Source organism: Crotalus tigris, unplaced genomic scaffold (genome assembly GCF_016545835.1).
Source record: "Crotalus tigris isolate CLP2741 ecotype Arizona unplaced genomic scaffold, ASM1654583v1 scf7180000023675.2660513, whole genome shotgun sequence".
Taxonomy (NCBI): Eukaryota; Metazoa; Chordata; class Lepidosauria; order Squamata; family Viperidae; genus Crotalus; species Crotalus tigris.
This window is the reverse complement of record NW_024100112.1, coordinates 2,321,028-2,342,701: the sequence shown is the minus strand read 5'-3', so window position 1 is coordinate 2,342,701 and position 21,674 is coordinate 2,321,028. Positions and strand designations below refer to the sequence as shown.

General features: G+C 41.2%; 1 protein-coding gene across 3 annotated transcripts in view; it reads right to left on the bottom strand.

Annotated features, from left to right (window-relative positions):
• The window catches only part of GPM6A (glycoprotein M6A), a 211,879-nt gene extending 191,277 nt beyond the window's left edge, over positions 1–20,602 (bottom strand). The window contains exon 1 of one of the 3 annotated variants that reach the window (XM_039320637.1): positions 20,269–20,602. Coding sequence is in view for 2 of the 3 variants with exons in the window: in XM_039320639.1 (XP_039176573.1) it covers positions 20,269–20,272 (4 nt within the window). In the remaining variant the exon portion in view is untranslated. The remainder of the gene's footprint in view (positions 1–20,268) is intronic. The other 2 variants (XM_039320639.1, XM_039320642.1) reach the window with 2 other exon arrangements.
• Between the last annotated feature and the right edge of the window lie 1,072 nt (positions 20,603–21,674).

Below are 21,674 nucleotides of genomic sequence, written 5' to 3'. Positions count from 1 at the left end.
TTGTTCTAATCGTCAGGAAGTTTCTCCTTAGTTCTAGGTTGCTTCTCTCCTTGATTAGTTTCCATCCATTGCTTCTTGTCCTGCTTTCAGGCGCCTTGGAAAATAGCTTGACTACCTCTTCTTTGTAGCAGCCCCTGAGATATTGGAATACTGCTATCATGTCCCCCCTCGTCCTTCTCTTCATTAAGCTAGACATACCCAATTCCAGGAGCCATTCCTTATATGCTTTGGCCTCCAGTCCCCTAATCATCTTTGTTGCTCTTCTCTGTACTCTTTCTAGAGTCTCAACATCTTTTTTTACATCATGGTGACCAAAACTGGATGCAGTATTCCAGGTGTGGCCTTACCAAGGCATTGTAAAGTGGTATTAATACTTCACGAGATCTTGATTCTATTTCTCTGTTAATGCAGCCCAGCACCGTGTTGGCTTTTTTGGCAGCTGCAGCACACTGCTGGCTCATATTTAGGTGATTGTTCACTAGGACTACGAGATCCCTCTCACAGTTACTACTATTGAGGTACCCCCTATACTATACCTGTACATTTGGTTTTTCTTGCCTAAATGTAGAACCTTGCTTTTTTCACCATTGAATTTCATTTTGTTAGATAGCGCCCAGTGTTCAAGTCTGTCCAGATCCTCCTGTATCCTAAGCCTATCTTCTGGAGTGTTGGCTATTCCTGCCAGCTTGGTATCATCTGCAAAGTTGATGATTTACCCATCTATCCCCTCGTCCAAATCGTTGATGAAGATGTTGAAGAGCAGTGGGCCCATAACAGAGCCCTGGGGCACCCCACTAAACACTTCCCTCCATGTAGATGCGGTTCCATTGAGGACCACACACTGAGTACGGCCAGTCTGCCAGCTACGGATCCATCTGGTGGAGATCATCAGGTGGAGATGGCGGAAAGGGGTGTTGTCTTACCTGAACGCCTTTTCTCAGCATGATGATGTAGAATCCACCGGTGGGTAATTTCAGCCTTCCTGCTCAGAAGAGACTAGGTCAGAACTTTGGCCATGCCTCCCTCTGGGTGTGTCTTCCCAGTTTTGACGAGGCGAAGCATCCCTGACAAAGTCTGGCACAATGGCTCCAATCATCGTGACACTTGCCTAGACTACCCTAACGAGAGGGTGTGGATTCTACATCATCATGCTGAAAAAAGGCGTTCAGATAAGACAACACCCCTTCTCCAGCATGACGAGTATAGAATCCATCGCTGGGACATACCAAAGCCGCTCATGTCCCTACGGGGGGGGGAGTCTAGGCTTGTGTCCGCTGAGAAGAAACAACCGGTTGTAGGACCTGTCTGCCAAACGCGGCATTTGCCGCTGCAAACCTATTATCCTATAATGCCTGACAAATGAGGAAGGGGTGGACCACGTCGCTGCCCTACAGATCTCCTCGACCGAAGCCTGTGTGGACCAAGCCACTAACGCAGCTATGCTGCGCATTGAGTGAGCTGTGATGTGTGCAGGAACTGGAAGTGACTGAGAACGATAGGCCCGAGCAGTGCATGCCCTTATCCACCTACCAATGGTCGGAGATGAAACCTTCTGACCCATGGCAGAGGGTTGAAAAGACATGAACAAGGCTTCCGACTTGCAAAATGCCGAGGTTCGCTTGACATAATGACGCAGAGCCCTGCATACATCCAATTTATGCCACTGTCGTTCTAGACTATGTGAAGGATTCAGACAGAAATTTGGAAGAACTAAGTCTTGGGACCTGTGAAACAAGGTATTGACCTTTGGAATGAAGGAAGGGTCCAATCTGAGGACCACCCTATCCTCAAAAAAGGTGCACAGATCACTCCTAACTGAAAGTGCGGCCAATTCTGAAATCCTTCTAGCTGATGTTATGGCTACAAGGAATGCCACTTTCAAAGACAGAAAATGAAGAGAACAAGAACTGAGAGGTTCAAACGGAGGAGAGGTCAGAGCTTATAACAACCTAGGTGGGTCCCAAGATGGATAGCGATGTACCGCGGGCGGTCTAGCGTTAACCAACCATTTTAGGAAAGCACTAACTGCCGGATGTTGCGACAAAGGAACCAAGTTGTCACAGGTAAGGACCGTTGACAGGGCCGCGACCTGCCTGCGAATGGTACTAGGTGATAAGCCCTTGTTCATATCTTCCAGCAGATAGTCCAAAATATTGGGAATTGTGACCGAGAGAGACCTGAGATTTTGCTTAGTGCACCACATGCAGAAGTTCCTCCACATGGCGTCATAAATTCTATTAGTCGAGAGGCGCCTTGAGGCCTGGATCATGGAGATCACCCTGGACGAATAGGATTGCCTAGTTAAACCTTCCCGCTCAAGTGCCAGGCGGCTAGCTGGAGCCACTGTAGATCTGGGTGCTGAAGATTCCCTTGGCTGAGAGCCACTCATTCCGGGGGAATCCCCCACAGTGGTGAGAGCGATAGATCCACAAGGTCAGCAAATCATGGACGCCTTGGCCAATGTGGAGCAATCAGGATTATCTCCGCCCTTTCCTGGATCAGCTTGCAGATGGTTGCCTGTAACAATGGAAGGAGAGGAAAGGCATAAAGCAGCCCCCCGGTCACTGGCACCAGAGGGCGTCTGTTCCCTCTGCTCCCTGTGTCGGGAACCTGGAGAAGAACCTGGGAAGTTGAGTGTTTGAAGGGGGGGCAAAGAGATCCAGATGTGGATGACCAAACCTTATCGAGATGTCCCTGAACAGTGCCGGGTCCAGTCGCCACTCCGAGTGGTCCACCGTGACCCTGCTGAAGGAATCTTGTCGATTTGCCTCCTCCAATATGTGTTCTGCCCTGATGGACCCCAGGGTGGACTCTGCCCAAAGACCTAGATCCAAGGCCTCCTGCATGAGCAACCAGGATCGGGTCCCTCCCTGTTCGTTGACGTGGGCCTTGGCTGCCACGTTTTCTGTCATAATCAGGACATGCTGTCCCATCACTAGTGAGGAAAACTGCTGCAGTGTTAAGTGTATGGCCCTGAGTTCGAGCCAATTTATGTTGTGAGCTAGGTCAGTCGTCAAGGTGAGCCTGAAGGGATCCTTGAAGATGGTCCCCTTGATCATTGCGGACGAAGCCCACCATGGAGGGATAACAGGGTGTGGTGGGGGACCCTGACCCTTCAGTTGGATGAACTGAGGTGCTGTTTCTGAAAGGGAAGGAGGAACCACTGAAGGCTTCTTGAGTGAAGCCTGGCCCATGGAACGATCCCCATGCAAGAAACCATCTTTCCCAAGAGTTGAGACAGTTGTACCAGGGGCACAGTTTTTGCTCTCCAAACCTGATGTACCAACTTTCGGATGCTGACTCGACGTTCCTGTGATAGACCAACCTTGCAAAGGTCTGAATCTATGATTGCCCAAGATGTAGGAGGTGCTTCGTGGGGATCGTGTGGCTCTTTTTGAAGTTCACTGAGAACCCGTGAACCTGAAGGGTATGTATCGTTATTTCCAGGTCTGACTGAGCCGACCGGAAAGAACTGGACTGAACTAGGATGTCGTCTAGATAGCATTGCACATGCACCGGCATCATCCTTAGGTGAGTTGCCAAGACTGCTGAAGATAGCCCAAAGGGAAGGGCTCTGTATTGGTAATGCCGGTGCGCGTAACAAAACCGAAGGAACCTGCGGTGTTCTGGCACTATCGGGATATGAAGGTACGCCTCTGTCAGATCTATGGAAGAGAGGAAGTCCCCTTTTCTGACACTGGAGAGAATGGACTTTAGGGTCTACATCTTGAACCTTCTGTAGGTCAAGAAGTAGTTCAGACCCTTTAAGTCCAGTATCACCCTCCATCCCCCTGAGGCTTTGGGGACCACGAACAGAATGGAGTAAAACCCCTCTCCTTCCTGTTCCTGTGGAACGGGTTCTATGGCCTTGATTTCTGTCAGATGGGAGATGGCCATGGCTACCAGTTGTGCCTTGGTTGCATTTCGTGACATCAGGCACTGTATGAAACGGTCTGGAGGAAGAGAGTAGAACTCTAGGGTTAGACCATATTTGATGGTATCCCTGACCCAAGAGTCGGTGGTGGTAGCTTCCCAAGTGTTGCTGAACAGCACCAGGCGACCCCCAATGGGAGAGTCCTCCTTGGCGTCACTTGGACCTTCTGTAAGGATGGCCACCCGAGCCCCGGAAGGGATGTTTGGATTGAAATTGGCCCTTGGCTCCCATGCTCTGGCGGTCCTGTGGACAATCCTGCCTTGGGGGAAAGGATCGCGAGCCTCTTGACCAATCCTGGGACTGCCCTGCCCGAAAGGGTTGCCTCCACTCCCAGGAACCACTGGGACGGAAAGCCTGTCTATGAAACTCCTGCTGGGGCCGCCTATCCGACCGTTTGGAGGGATGTGCCAGAATCTTGCATTTGTCCTTGCCCTCAATAATGTGCGGTTCGAGGATTGAACTGAATAGCTATGTACCACTATATTTGGCCGTGGACAGATGCCACTTTGACTTTAAGTCAGTTCTCCACTGCTTCAGCCACAGTAACCTACGAGAGGCAACCATGGCTGCAATAGATCTAGCAGAGTACCTGGTTGAATGAAGGGAAGCGTCTGCCATGTACTCTGAAGCCGCCACCAGCTTCCCTAGTGTCTGATGTATCCGAACCTGATCCGAGGGAATGATTGCCTGCAGTTCACAGAGCCACATGATTGAAGCCCTTGAGAAGAAAGAAGATGAAGTCGCAGCCTTGATCGCCCATGCCGAGGCCTGGTGCGCTCGGCAGAGGGAAAGCTCAAACTTCTTGTCCTCCGCTTTCAGAGCCTCAACTATATCCCCTGGAATAGCAGATGTGGAAAACAAAGAAGTCAGAAGAGTGTCTACAGAAAGCACCTCCAAGAGGGAAGCAAATGAAGAAGAAACATTGAACAGTTTCTTCTCTGTACTATTAGGAGAAGGCAGAGTAGCCAGGGATGACCACTGTTTCTCCACCGTAGTATGGAAAACCTGTGGACAAGGAATCTGCTTGTCCTCCACAACCTGTTCTGCGAACAATGGGTTAGATTCCTGGCTGGTGGAGGTAGAAGGTTTCTTCTCCTGTACTGAAGTGAGGTTGGCGGTGGTACAGGCCTTCATCAGGATAAACCTGAAAATAGAAGGGTCAAAAAGCCCCAAAGTTGGTGCCTGTTCAAGCACTGCCTCCTCATCCTCTGACATGGGCATGTCAGCTATCTCCAGGTCCACAGATCCCTCCTCCCCTAGCTGGGAAGAAGTCTCAGAGATGCCTGAACCAGGGACTGTGCTACGTCCCGTTTGAGAAGGAGGAATAGAAGGAGGCGGTGGTGGTTGCAAGGGTCATTGTCCCCTAGAAGATATGATTTGCATAAACGCATTGTGCATGAAAGCCTGAAACTGATCTGACCACATATCCCTTTGTTCCATAGAACTAACCCCAGCCTCAGCTGGAATAAACATGCCCTCAGGTCCTTGATGAGCAGATCACGATGAGCGAGGGGGACCAACCTGTTCAGTTTCCCCCTGAGGAGACCAAGCCCTAGGGGCATCATGAGAAGGTGTAAATGGAGGCTCAAATGGGGAAGTGTCCAATGGAATGGGGAGAACCACTTCAGCTTCACTGGACATGAGCCTTTGGGCTTTGGAGAATTCCCTCTCCAGTGCCAGATGTCTCCTCAAGGCCTCTCGCTCGGTTGCCTTGGAGGGCTCCTTGGTGGAGATGTGTTTTGTCTTGGCCTTTTTTTTTCCCCGCATCCAAATCAGTAGATCTGTGCTTTGCTTGTGCAGGGGGAATACCAGAGCCCTGTGATGCCTGGGGCGAGGAACTGTCTGCCATTGCCTTTCTTTGGAGGCACTGAATGGGTGCGGCTGCCATTTTGACCGTGTGCGCAGGACATGGCCGCCATTTTGAAAGCATTATTGGGAGCGGCCGCCATTTTGAGTGATTTTAGGCACAGCCGCCATTTTGAGAGTATCCTTAGGCACAGAAGCCAATTTGTAGGGACCTCATGTTCCTCTCCAAGGCACTGAGATCTGCCTTACTTACCACTGGCCTGCGTTGTCAGGGCTTTAACTGGGGGGAAGTTTATCAGTTTGTTATGAGGAGAATCACAGTTAATTCCTGGTCTGTACTGGCGTTATTGTTCTAACTACTCATTGGTGGTTCTGTACTTTATTTCTGGTGTGAGTTGAGCGAAGGGGAAATTACTTTTAGACCACCTGTTCCACTTAGAGTGTGGCATTTGTCATTGGCCTAGACAGGCAGGTCTAGGGAGCTGTCTGGCTGTCCTTGCCATTGCTGTTGTGCAAAGCGAGGATCATTTTCCATCTCTGTCAACTAGATCTGCATGTTTGGGTTCCCCCCACTTCTGGATATCTCCTACCCAGTCCCTTCCAACGTTACTATTAATATATATATTATTTCTGAGGTTTTCGCGGGTGTTTGTACGTAGGTCTTTGGTTGTTCGGGTTTTCTCCTGCGTAAAATTGGAAGTGTCTTGGTGACGTTTCAACAAAGTCCCATTCGTCATCTTCAGGCTGGTGTTTTCAGCTTCGTGCTTCGAGGAGCAATGTGTGGTCTTAGCTGTTTCTTCCTTTTAACTGCCAGTGGGGGTATGAACTGATTGGGTGGGGGCTTGGCTGTGTTCTGATTGGGTGGAGGTGTGTTCAAACTCTGGCTCAGATACGTAGACGACACCTTCATAATCTGGCCACATGGGAAAGAAAAACTGGACAACTTCCTCACACACCTCAACGGCCTACACCCCAAAATACAGTTCACCATGGAAACAAAAGCTAACAACCAACTTCCCTTCCTGGATGTCTTAGTCTACAAGAAATCCAATGGCTCCCTAGGACACACCATCTACCAGAAGAAAACACACACAAACCGCTATCTGCACGCTCTCTCACACCACCAGCCAGCACAGATCAACTCCGTAGCCAAGACACTCATCTCCTGAACAAAACGCTTAGCTGACGAACAACACCTAAAAACCGAACTACACACTCTCACCAATGTACTAACATCCAATGGATTCCAAAGAAATAAGATTACAAACCTAATCCAAAAAGAAACCCCCACTAAAATCCAAGACAAAGAACAAGAAAATGGCAAAGCCCTCCTCCCATACATAAAAGGCACCACAGACAGAATCAGTAAGATCCTCCATAAACACAACATCAAAACAGCATTCTGCACAAACAGAAAAATATCCACCATCCTAAGAAACCCCAAAGATAAAATTGAGTTAGAAAATCAAGGAGTATACGAAATCCCATGCACCACTTGTCCCACCACATACATCGGACAAACCAACAGAAGAATAAGTGCACGCACTGAAGAACATAAGAACTCAGTCAAAAAAGAGGAACCAACATCTTCCCTGGTCCAACACCTTAAAGCCACAGGACATGAAATTGACTTTAAAAATACCAGAACTATTGCCAAAAGTGAACATTTTAACAGAATAATCAGAGAAGCTATCGAGATAGAAAAACGTCCACACAGCATGAACAAGCGAGATGACACCTCCCACCTACCAGCCATTTGGAAACCCGCCCTTATTGACAAACGACTCCCTAACACAAAAAATGATACCAGACCCACACAAAAACCACACAGGATGTCACCACCACACATCCATGCAAAAAGCAAACCCAAAGCCACACCGATGATGAGGCACGACCACAAACCAGAAGCCAGACCACAGCTGCATCATTAGCCACTTTAAACCCCTCCAATCCATACATGAAGCAAACTGACACCCTCCATGAAGAGGAGGCACGACCACGAACGCGAAGCCAAAAAATAGCAATGCAGCCCAACATCTTAAACCCCCCTGCAACTCAGACTAACCTGAGCACAACCAAACAGAACACTCCCCCAGCCAATCAGAGCACAGCCAACCCCCCAGCCAATCAGAACACAGCCAGCCCCCAGCCAATCAGAGCACAGCCAAGCCCCTAACCAATCAGAAGACACCTCCACCCAATCAGAACACAGCCAAGCCCCCACCCAATCAGTTCATACCCCCACTGGCAGTTAAAAGGAAGAAACAGCTAAGACCACACATTGCTCCTCGAAGCACAAAGCTGAAAACACCAGCCTGAAGATGACGAATGGGACTTCGTTGAAACGTCGCCAAGACACTTCCAATTTTACGCGGGAGAAAACCCGAACAACATATATATATATATTAATAGGAATAGTGAAAATAAAAATATGATTCCTGGGTGAATCCATAGTCAATTACCAATAAAACGTGAACACCAGGAATATAATAAACTATAAAAGTTTAATACCATCACCGATCACCAAGCTTTCGTCAGATACTTCTGACATCGTCAGGGTTAATGCTGGTCTGTAGGAGAGTGCTTTTATAGGTGAGCCGTCATTTGCACACAGCTCCTAGATCTTGTGTGAGGAGGAAGGAGATATTCAAGGGATTCAGTCTGACGTGGAGTCCGAGAACATTAATAATGGGGTGAAAGAGCAAGTAGATGTCAGACGGAATGGCAACGACAGAAACGGAGTTTATGCAGCCAAAGAGAGGGAAATGGAAAGCAAGGGATGGGGAGAAAGGCTGAGAGTGCGCCCCCATAGAATGAGGGATGACAATTGGGGAGCAAGTAAAGATCAGAAGAAGGAGGAAGGTAGGAGACACGGAGGTGTGAAGAGGGAACAACTTAGAGATACGAATGACCAAAAAAGGGGAGGAAAGAACCTCCCTAATTCAAGACAGTGGGAGGTAGAGGGGAATAATGACACACCCACAAGCAGTAAAAGCAAGAAAAGAGGAGTCATCAGTATGGAAGCCATAATTAAAAAGCAGTTAAATCAATTAGGACCTACGACAAGATCTAGGAGCGGTGTGCAAATGATGGCTCACCTATAAAGGCACTCTCCCACAGACCAGCATTAACCCTGACAATGTCAGAAGTATCTGACGAAAGCTTGGTGATCGGTGATGGTATTAAACTTTTATAGTTTATTATATTCCTGGTGTTCACATTTTATTGGTAATTGACTATATATACATACATACATATATATATGTACATACATACACACATATATATATGTACATATATATATATATGTACATACATACATATATATATGTACATACATACACACATATATATGTACGTATATATATATATATACGTACATATATATATGTGTGTATGTATGTACATATATATATGTATGTATGTACATATATATATATGTATGTAGATAGATAGATAGATAGATAGATAGATAGATAGATAGATAGATAGATAGTTAGTTAGTTAGTTAGGAAAACTTAGTGTTTGAAAAGAATAAATCAGTTAAAACAAACAAAAACAATAAAACATTAAAAATATCCAGATACATAAAGCAAGCAAGATAGTTAACCAACTAAAATTAAGAAATGGCATCCTTAATATATTCCAAGCCCACAGTATAGTGGAGTTTTTAGAGCCTTGTGAAAGGCCAAGAAGGATGGGGCCATTCTAATATCTCAAAGAAGAATAGTCCCAAAGCAGGGCTACAGGATAGAAGGTCTGTCTTTTAGATCCTGCCAGTCAACACTCTTTATTCTGACAGGATCTGCAACATGCCCAATCAAACTGGATAAAACTGGATGAGTGGCAGCCTATTGTTATTTACATTTTTTACTGGGGAAACCTTCAGGAAGGGTCTGCCAGAAACCTTGTCATTTATTCCATCCTGGTTACCAACATTATGGCAAGCTTAATTTATCCTCTAATTGATAACATATCTTTGCGCCTTTAATGCAGGTGTGAGGTCTCTGAAATTTCATTTAGAATATGATCTACAGATGATGTTTCAAAAAGCTCCAGCATTCTAATTTGCTTTATCATAGAAGTCTTATTATAGTAATATACAGTACATTTGGATTACCAGACCCTTAGATCCAGTCCTTTTTTGTATCTATGACATATGAAATTCACAAAGCAATTCATTGACAGCATTTGCACACTTTCTATTGTTATTCTGACAGGCCCAAATAAATAAAATGGAACATACAGTATATAAAAGTAAATGGGAACAACTCCATACAGGAACCATAACCCTTTTTATCTGCTCACATATAAATAATCCTACTTTCATTAAATGTCTCCATTTCAGCAAAAGCACCACTGCACCCAGGCATAAACATAACAAAAACAGGAGCTTTTTATTTGAAAAAAAAATGGCTTTCAATTATTATTTATTTTATTTCATTCATTTACCATCCCAATTATGTATTGCATATGGGCAGTCTATATTCATCATAAAAACATAAAGAATAAAATGTAACAAGTAAAAATGGTGCTGAGCAAGAAGTAGCTGATCTGAGCCAACAACCTAGCTTCCAAATGCTCTACTGGAAGCCTTCTTAGCTTCAGCAGGAAGCTGCTCCATAGGGTCATGGCCAACGCAGAGAAGGTCTACTTCGAGACCCTGGACCCACTCCTTTCATAAAGAAAGTTAACACATACCAAATTATCCTGGCTTGCATGCACAGGATGGGCATATGCCACATGAAAGAAGATGAGCCACCAAGGGCTTTTATTGTTCCTTGGAAATCTATTGGCAATCAATGTAATGTCTGAATCACAGTATGCTTCTGCTATAATTACTTTTGCCCAATAGCAGCCTCTTATACCAACGTAGTTTCTGAATACTTGTCCAAGGAATTTCCTGATACAGTATTATTAGCTAACTTCATATGATGGCTAAGGTATTTTCAGCAAAGCCTGTTTATTCCAAAAACTTAACCAGTAGGAGATGGTAGTGGGATATTAAATTAAATAAGATGGTGGTCACAGAATCACAATTGAAGCTGCTTCTCTTTTGCACATATACCAACATAACCCAAGTGTAGAAAATGACAGGGCTTCCTTATAATGCTGATAACCACCATCATGTATAGATACTGTTTGCCAGATCCTATAGCAATGACAAAAAATTGTGATGCAAAATTCATTGAATCTGACCTGAAATGATTTTAAAGAAAATGATCCCTGTGACTTAGTATTAATTTATCTTTAAAGCAAAAAAACAATATGACAAACTTTTTTTAAAATCATGCAACTCCAGAATATGTAATTAGTAGGTAAATATATATTGCCCCCTACTGGCTGGAATGTATACATTATTTTTGCTTTAATATTACAATCAACATCTAACATTTATAGAAGAGATAAACTATTAAAAAATTTCTAACGATTTTCTAGAATTATTTAATAATCACCTAAAAGTCAAACATAGGCAGAACAGAAAATGACTCACTATCTTTACCTGTACGCACTCTAGTATGTTTTATTTGATATACACTGTTTACCAACATCAGTTGATTGTTCTTGGTTTACATTTTCATTGGCTTGGTCAAATAAATTAAGTGGAATTTAGTGCTTCTTTCTGCTGTTTAAAATTGCCATCAGTAGAAATAGCAGTAGACATGAAAATGGAAAGTTGAGATTTTTACTCTTTCCTCTGCAATTATTTACAGTTGGTGTTATTAGCAATAGCAAGATAGGAAATCATTATCTTGCAATTGAATATGTTGAGGCCCTAGAAAATTCCCTTATTTAACAGTGTTTTCTTTGTATTCATAAAAACAGCAAATGGTAAAATTGAGGAAGGACACTTTTATAGTATTAAGGAACAGTGTTTAATCTCAATTTCAATATCATCAGAAACAAACAGAAAATCTAGCAGAATTGAAATGTAGCATAACTGAATGTAACATGATATAAGATCTTCGGTAAAGATACTAAAAGGAAGACATATAATATAATGGAACTGCATTATTTTCATATGGCCTTTTCCCCCCCAATGTGCCTTGCCTCTTGCCAAGATCTAGTCAAATTAAATCTTGAAAGGCTAAAACAGGATTGGATCAGGTAAACAGAACATAAGAGGTCTGTTGGCTAGCCTGTGAAGTGAAATAAAAAACAAAACAGTCCTGGAGAAATACAATAAGGCAAATTAATGCCAAGAAAATTATATGAACGTATTCATAAATGTCAATAAATGTATTTACAAAAGTCAAATTGTCTTTCAAAAAGTTACTTTTATTGTATTGTTGAAGGAAAAATCTTCATCATGGTTCAGTCCAAGCCGAAATAAGCAACATGGCGACTGCTTTAGAAAGAAAGTTGCAGTTTATTGAAGAGGAGAGCCAGATAGAAAGATGGCTCTGGAAGAAAAGAGAGAAAGCACATGAAGGGAGTGGGGTTTTATACCATCTTGGGCTCTTGACGTTGTTTCCTGTTCCTGTCTGTGGCTTTGTATTTCCTGTGTCATGTACTTTGACCTGAGTCTGAGTGTACCCCTTTGGCATCTGTGGGTTAATCCTATGATGTCCAGTCTTAGAGTTTAGGGGGGGGGTATGTAGATTTTAAGTGTCTTTGTCTTCCTAAACTTCTAGGTGGAGGCCTCATCTGCACTTCTACAGAGCTGGTTTCTGTTTGGGAGAGGGAGACTTGGGGCTATTAAGAAAAAACTGGGCATGCTTTTCTGCCTCTTTAAGACCCTTTGAGGAAATATAATATTCTGCCTTTTAATATTTCCTTTTCGGGGGGGGGACTGACTTCCCACAGTACGCATTCTAATGGTCAAGTATGAAACCAAGGATTCTATCTAACCCAGGAAGAAATATAGTCACCAATCATATCCTCAAGGCCAGATAGAAACTGAAGAAACTGCAGGTACTCATCTACCTATGACTATAATTAATCTTGAACTGGAATTATGCTCTTAAGTCAATGCAGTTATTATGTGGATCACCAGGTGATCACGTTTGATTTTAGTGACAATTTTTGCAGTAGTCATTAAGGGAAGTGAACACAGTGGTAGATAAATGAATGCAGTGATCATTGAACAAATCTATTATATCCAATGACATTTTTTGTTAGATACAGGAAGGAAATGCTAGAAATCAGCAAAAACTGCCAAAAATTGTGATGCTGCAAACAACCACAAATGCAAACTAGTTGCCCTTAAATTGCAATCATATGACCACAGGGGATGCATCCATAAAAACTTCAAAATTGGGTTGTATGTACTTTTGGGAAGTGGGCTACTGTAACTGAACAGTTGTGAAGCGATTGGTCATTATGCAAAAATTCTCTAACTTTTATAAATTAAGGACTATAGACCAATTGGTCTAACCCTGAAGCATGGGAATATTTTTTAAGAAGAATGATCTTTTCCCTTCTTGGAAATAAGGTAGTATTCGCTAGCACTTGACAGGTTCTTGTTAAGAACAAGATTTATTGAAGTAATTATGTTTTCTTAGCAAAATGTGGAAAAGCTATGGACATTAACAGGGTTTTTTCTGATGTTACTAGATTAGATTAGATTAGATTAGATTAGATTAGATTAGATTGATTTTCTGTATCTGCTATTGGGCCAAAAAAAATTTGGATGTGAGATTTTATCACTAATGGCAAGAAAAAAGAACAAGAGCTGAACAATGTTTATGGGCCAGAGCTCAAAAGTTGAGTTTTGTCAATCTTAGTTCTTAATTAGCTTTAATTATGGCTTGCTTTATTTTTAAAAAAAAACTTAATCATAACGATGAAATCTAAAACTAATGTAATTATACCTGTTATTAGCCCAATACATTTATTAATGGTTTTTCTTTTTTTAATCTATCATTTGTTTGTCAAGAGGTTTAGTTGTTATTTTTTAAATTCTTTTGGAATATTTAATATTCTTATGTTCTCTAGAGTTTTTTCTTTATATATAATATAATGTTGTTATACAGTATATAATTTACTTATATTGTTTCAGAAATGTGCAAAAAAACCATTGATACTATTTTAAAAAATTGTTATAGAAGTGACAGTTGTTAAGAGTGTTTACATTATTTTCCAAATCTTACACTTTCACAGGAAAACAAAGAGATGGAGCCTCCAACTGGAGTTCAGTGGATGGGAAGCATTACTTTTTCTCAGAAGGTATGTCCCCTAGCTGCTTTAATAACCCATTTTCTTTTTTTCTAAAAATATGTAATACATAGTATTACTTATTATATTATTTAACATATGACTAGGTTCACATTTACAGTAAAATAGTTTTGTATGTGACATAATACATTATACCCTATCACTGTGGCATGTAAACTATGGTCTATGGCAGGGGTAGACAACCTTGGCTCTTTTATGACTAGTAGACTCCAACTCCCAGAACTCTTGAGCCAGCCATGCTGAGGGGAAAAGGAGAGGTTTCCAAACTGAGCTATGCTGGCTCAGGAATTCTGGGAGTTGAAGTCCACAAGTCATAAAAGAGCCAAGGTTGCCTACCCCTGGTCTATGGCTTTACATGCACTATGAATCCAATAATTTATGATTCATTCAGGAATTCATGATTAACCAGCCATGATTTAACATGTTAATAAACCATTAGCTTTCTGTATTCAAGATCATGCTGCTTGCTGTATACATCTCTGTTCTTTCAGCTGAATATTGGACCACTTTTGAGAATTTCTTTTCAACTCAATGGGAGACTTTGCTTTCAGAAAAGATTTTTAGAGTCAAAGAAGCCAGAGGTCAAAGAGTACGTTTTGAGCCCTAGCACAAATATTTTCAGGAATTGTGGCAAGTTGCATTTGACTAATACACAAGAAAATATTAAATATGGTAAAATATTGACAGTATGTAAAAAGAAATAGTTGTCTGACAATATTTAGGTTAAATCACAGGATCCATTCATATGTTTTCATTATTTTTTTATTTTAAAGAAGACTCTGACAAACTATGTGCCTAGTGCCTAAATGATGAATTTGACACATCAATGCACCTTGAATTTCACTTGAAAGCCCAAATTTTGCAAATCAGCTTTAATATATTTACAGACTTAAATAAATACAAAAGTATATTTTACTATACCGTAATATTCAGTGTCCTCTGTTGTTAATTTCCAAACTGCCAGAAAATTTCATTTTCTAAACATGAAATTGAGAATTCATTTGATTCATTGTTATAATTATATTTCAGACAAATTAAAACGTTCACTCATCTCAGAAAAGGAAGTCTTTTGTATTTATGCCAGAAAGTAATAGTCAACATGGATTTATTGCTCTCAAAATTCTGAACTATTATCAAATTGTGTTTAGTGAGCTTCTTTTTGTGTGTTTATGACCACAAAATTTATGAATTTAAAATTAGTTTTGCAAAATCCTGCAGCCTTGGTAAACAAACTCTTTCTTATTCAGATGTTGCATAATAAATTAATTACCCAACAAGAGCATCAAAAAAGCAAAATGTTACACTCTATCAGTGTTGTCAACAAGCCACAGAGAAAAGCAGCAAAGTGCATCTATATTTCTCAAACACTGAACAAGACAGCACAAATATTTCTGTTACAAATGTAACAGAAATATTTTTCAGAATCAAAACTTGTTTTGTTCTAACTGGAAATGCAGGTGGGGATAGAAACATATACAGTGGTACCTTGGAACTCATCATTAATTGGTTCTGGGAGGCACGATGAGTATTCAAAATGATAAGTACCAAACACATTTTTCCCATAAGGAATAATGTAGCAAGTCACAAGGCAACCAACACCAACAGGGCTTGTGCGTTGAGTACCAAATAAACGATCAGTTATAGGACAAAAATTTTGCATCAAAATGCATTGAGTACCAAATTTGATGAATTTCAAAGCATTGAGTATCAAGGTACCACTGTACAGGAAATAAGACCTTTTAAATCTTTTCTGAAAGGACTCAAAGCTGACAAACTGTTCTAAATTGTTCTAAGGAGATTTGATTTGATAAGTTAAACACAAAGGAGCCATGCTTTATCAGTAATAGTACATGTTATATTTCCTATGCTCTTGATTTCTAATTTTAATAGAAAAAATAAAAATAAAACCTATACTTATAAATTTCTCATAATACTTTCAGCCAATAACATGCAAAACCAGACTCCAATTATTTTTTTATCTCAAATATTTAAATATCAATTTAATTAATTGTAACCTAGTATACCTTATTGTACAAATGCAACTACTACTATGTGATACACATATAGCCACAGACTTGGTGTATAAAAAAGATGAGGACTATACAACACTTTGAGCTATAAATGTAATAATAAACAGGAGACCATTTGAGAAGGAGAATTCTTCTTCAATGGATACAGCAAATGAAATACTTCTTCTATTACAATATTAAATAAAAATACTACATTATTCCACAATCAAAAGAGAAAACATATTTATCACACCATTCTCTTTTTTAAAAAATCATAATTAAATACACTGCTTGTTGATGAAATCAATTTATATAGTAATCAAGTTTTTAAAAAAAAATGTTAGTTTAAAATTAATATACAATACCTGTACATGAAATGAGATAGGTAATTGAAAATTGTAATATCATTATTTCAAAGTACTACCTAATAATTCAGAAAGAACAACCCTAAATGGAAGAAATTAGCCCTTTTTAGTGTACCTCTTCCCTGATTAAAATCTCTCTGCCTGTCCTATTAACTCCCATGAAGAAAAAAAAAATCACATACAGGTAGTCCTTGACTTACGACCAGAATAGAGCCTAAATTTATGTTGCTAAGAGAGACATTTGTTAAGTGAGTTCTGCCCCATTTTGTGATCTTTCTTGCCACAGCTGTTAAGTGAATCACTGCAGTTGTTTAGTAACACAGTTGTTAAGTGAATCTGGCTTCTCCAGAGAATTTGCTTGTCAGAAGCTGCTGGGAAGTTTATAAATAGTGATCAAATGACCCCAGGACAGTGCAACTGTCATAAATACATGCCAGTTGTCAATCATTCAGATTCTGACTAGGTGACTGTGAGGATGCTACAACAGCCATAAGTGTGAAAAATGGTCATGCCACCTTTTTCAGTACTGTTGTAACTTTGAATGGTCACTAAATGAAAGGTCATAAATGGAGGACTACCTGAATTATAGACTTATTGGTTGGACTAGAAGATCTCCAAGTTTCCTTCCAACCCTATGATTCTATGATTATACAGTATTTCCATGTTGTCACTAGCATTAACTCAAATTAGTGATTTCCCAAGCCACTATAAAGTGGATAAAAATGTTATCAGGAAATGAGATTATAGTCAAAAAACATAATAAGAACCCTATTGGAGCAAACCAAGTTTATTCTGTTCACACAGTAGAAGATGTTACAAGCAAGACACGACAGCAATAAAACTCTGCAAATCATGTTCCCTGGTAATTTGTATTCAGTATTGCTTTTGCTATAGATATTATAAATCTCACATGCCATATAAAGTCTGGTCCTTAAAAAAATTCAGTCACCTCTACAAATTATTATTCATGGAAACCACAGATTTAAGTAGAGTTGTTTATTCAAAGGGGAAGAAACCCCTATGTCCTACATAATAAAGTATCAAAAACACCTTCATCCATTCAAATCAATAGAGTAGGACAATTCTGTAATACTAACCACATATTGGTTATCATATTTTACAACAGTGGTTCTCAACCTTTTTAATGCTGCGATCCCCAACCGGTCGTACGTCGAGGACTACTCAACCGGTTGTAAATCGAGGACTACTCAACTGGTGCAGCACCGTTTGCAGAATGGGACTTTTGGCGGGCTCAGCAGGGCAGAGACAGCCTGGACAATTCCTATTGGCTTTTGAAAGCCAATAGAATTAGACTCTATTCAAGAGAGTCTATTCTATTGGCTTTCAAAAGCCAATAGAATAAAAGGGAGTAGCACAGCTAAGGAAAAGGGGGGGGAAATGGCGGACTGCATTGTTTGGTGACCCCCGTGAAATGGTCATTCGACCCCAAATGGGGTCCCGACCCACAGGTTGAGAACCACTGTTTTACAATATGTACTCTGGCAACAAGTATTTGACAAGAAATAAATGAAGGAAAGAATTATAACTGAATAAATTGCAGTTGATTTTTATATCCCTTTTTTAATGAGTTTTTGCTGCTGTTCTTTATGGAACCATCCAGATTCCACAGTTTATGAGAACTGTTACATGCGAAAAAGAAGGATTTTATTGTTTTATTTAGCAGTACTTGTTGCATTTCAGAAATACATTGTGACTAATGAAATTCTTTGGAAGCAGTGAAATGTTGCTGTGTTTCCAAAGATGGGTTGTTTATTAATAGAAATCAAGAGGAAAAGACATTGTAAAACAGATGTGCAAAATGTGCAAAATATTTGTTATCAAATATTTGTTATCAAAACCAGTTCTGTAAACCTAAGCACTTTTTAACGTGGGACATTCCAATTGTTACTAATACAATAGAAGTCATCAAACCTAGGTTAAAAGAAAACCTAATTATTATCTAGCATATCCATATCCAAACTAGACAGAGCAACAGGCAGAATGTGTTTAATCTATGTAATGAGAAAAATAAGATATCTATTCTATCAAAAATAATCAATCTATTGTTTAATCCTCAACTTAACAACCAACCATTTGTTTAGTGACCAAAATTACAACAGCACTGAAAAAAGTAATACAACTGTTCCTCATACTTACAATCATTACAGCATCCCTACACTTACATAATCAAACTACTGGAATTAAGCAACTGGCACCTATTTACAACAGTTCCAGTGTCCCAAGTCAATTAATTTGCCTTTGCGACTTCCTCAGCCATCTTCTGACTAGCAAAATCAAGGAGAAAGTTTGATTCAGTTAACAGCTGTGTGATTCACTTAAGAACTGCAGCATTGGGTTGATTGCTAAAATATTCTCATGTGACATTAGTAAAAGAATATGTCTTTCAAGATCACTGTATACAATTTATTTTTAAGAATACACACTTCACAAATGAGAAACATAAGCTTCACATAGTGAGTAATTTGAGTAGCCCAACATTTGGGCTATTATATTTATAACAAAGGATTAGCAGTACTAACTTTTGGCATTATTAACCACCACAAAGCAGACAATGTACATAATGGAGCAGAGAATATAATACAATTTACAGTATAACATGCAGTGGTGGACCAAGTGAAACATGCACAACAGGGAAGAATAAAGGATGTATGTAGCAAGGTATTAGGAATCAATTTCCTTCGGCCCTGCTTTGACCAAACCTTTCAAGTATTATTTTTAGAGTGAGACCAGCACAACCTTTGCTATGAAACCAGAAATCAGAATATGGCACATGGGTTCATCTAAAATAAATTGGTTCCATTATACAAGGAAGTCAGCCATATCAAACAGAAAAATATATATATCCCCAATATAAAGATGCCACAATTAACTAACTGTAACATTGACTATACTGAAAACATGGGAGGGCATTTGCCAGTTATCTATACATGCATGTTTTACATTTGTTTCTTATACTTCACTTTTCTTCCAAGGAGCTTTATATAATGATGATCTCATTTGTTCAGTTACTTCTAAACTAACATATCACCCAAGTTCTTTCAACATTTGTAAAAGAATATATCCATTCTTTTTATTACAGCTTTTAAAATTAAATAAACACCAAAGAAAAGAACAGAAGTTATTTTTTGTCAGGATTTTAAAAATACGAGGCATGAAATTTATTTAATGGGGACTTAACACTGGTGCCAAAACTGTAACAATGCCTGGGAGAAAAGAAATGTCTTAGCCTGAGGTCAGCCAAATGACAGCATGTGGGTGCCAGAAGAGCCTCTGTGGGGGGGGCATTCCACGAACAAGACTTCGCAAAGAAAAAGGCTTTTCCTGGTTTACTTTCCTTGGCGAGAGGAGAACCTCCAAAGGCGCCCAAAACATCCACGCAAGTTCATAAGTAACTTTATCTGTACACCCAGCACAGATAAGCCAATCTGGTCTCCAATCCAAATTCCGGCATGTGTTTCTCTCTCAAACGCAACCAAAGCTTGCTTCAAATCTTCCGAGACGCTTGAAAGTAACCAGGTGCACCTACACACTCCTTTGCAGGTGCCCGAGATCGAAATCCCGCCCTCCGTTTCAGGGGCTCCCCTAAACCACCTCCGAACGCTCGGAAAGACGCGACGCTTTAAATCCCCACCACCACTATCCACTTAGAGGCGGGCTTATGGGAAAGAAAGCAGAGCACTACATTCCCCCCCCCCTTTCATTCTTTTCCCCGTCCTCCCGGATCCTAAAGTGGGGGGCGTCCCCAAGCTGGGAGAGATCTCCAGGTACAGCTTGCAGGCGAACAGCAGCGGGAGCAAACCCCAGCCCTTGAATTCTGTACCCATCAAGTGGGATTTTGCAAGTCGGCGCCAAGTAGGCTCAAAGTTTCCATGGAAGCGGACGGAAGACGGCCCAAGCTTAACGCTACAGCCTGAAACCGGTCCGGAGTTGCCTAGCTTCTCCCCAACTAACTCACCCATGCCGTTGGACTTCGCTTTATTCTCCGACGGCCGAGCCGAAAGATGTTGTCCAAAGAGAAGGAACAGGGACCTCCAACAACCGCCTCAATAGCCACCGCTTCCCCTACCCGTTCCCCCGGCCGGGCGTCAGCAAAGCGGAGGCGGGTTCAGAAACCCCTCCTCCATTTGCCTCATCCCACTCGACCCGAGGCTGAGTCCCAGAGCGATGGGGCGTCGAACGGCGCCTTTCCCAGACGAGCTGGAAGGCACGTTCCGCTTGCCCTCGAGAGATGGGAACATTAACGGTATACTTGCTTTCCCATCTAGAAAAACACTGCCGCTTTTATTGCGCTGGAAGTACAGCTAGCGGCTATGGGTGCGAGAAGAGGCAACATTTCTTCACCTGCCTCGGAAAGGGATGGAAGGGATGGGAAACCACGCGCCCCGCGTGTCTCTTGCTCGTTTCTCGAGGCTGTGCAAAAGGAAAATAGGGCTCCGAGTCCCCTCAACTGGGGAACAGAGCAACTTCCGCATGGAAGGAACAGCCACTTCCATCTTCTACTTGCTGACGCAAGTTCGCCTTTGAGCAGAGCAACATTAGAACCTTAGCCTTCAGCAAATGGAGTTAGGCCCTTGTGATGATTTCTCTTTGGAAAGTTAAAGGCATCCATTTTCTCCCCAAATCACAAACACCTTAAATCTTCCCAAACAGAGAAAAAATCATTTTTTCCTGCCCACTTGGAGGAGGGGGAAATAGTTTCTGGAAACTGCCAATGAAATACTTCTGTGTTACATGTTCATATCACATATGTATCTGAGGTTAACTGATCTGAAGCTTACTCTAGTTCTCTGACACACATACAATATATATTGAGGGAAGTTAGCCCAGAGAAGGAAATATTAAAAAGGCAGAAAAATATATTTTTCCTCAAAAGGACTTTGTAAAACCAAACTTGGCCCCAAATCTATCTCTCTGCCCCAAGCAAGAGCTAGCCCCATACGAATGCAGATGTAAAGCCATCAGAGAATTGAAGCCAGAGCAATCAAGAAGACAGAGAAAATCTGCATGCCCCACCCAAACTCTAGGAGTCATTAGCCCCATCACCTGGGAAGCAGGATATGATAATAGGATTAAACCACAGATATCAAGGCCTAGAAAACCACTCAGAAATAGCCTCAAGGTTCATGCCATAAGAACAGGAAACTATTCCAAACAAGGCTAGAGAGGGTATAAAAACCTACTGCCCATGTACTCAACTCATTTTTCCTCTCCTCTGCTTTTTCTTGCAAGGACCATCTTTCTGCTTCTTCAATAAACTGTAACCTTCTTCCCAAAGCAGTTGCCATGTTGCTTATTTATTCCTGGCTTGAATGAACCAGGATGAAGACTTACTTCTGACAATTTGGCACCCCAGATGGGACT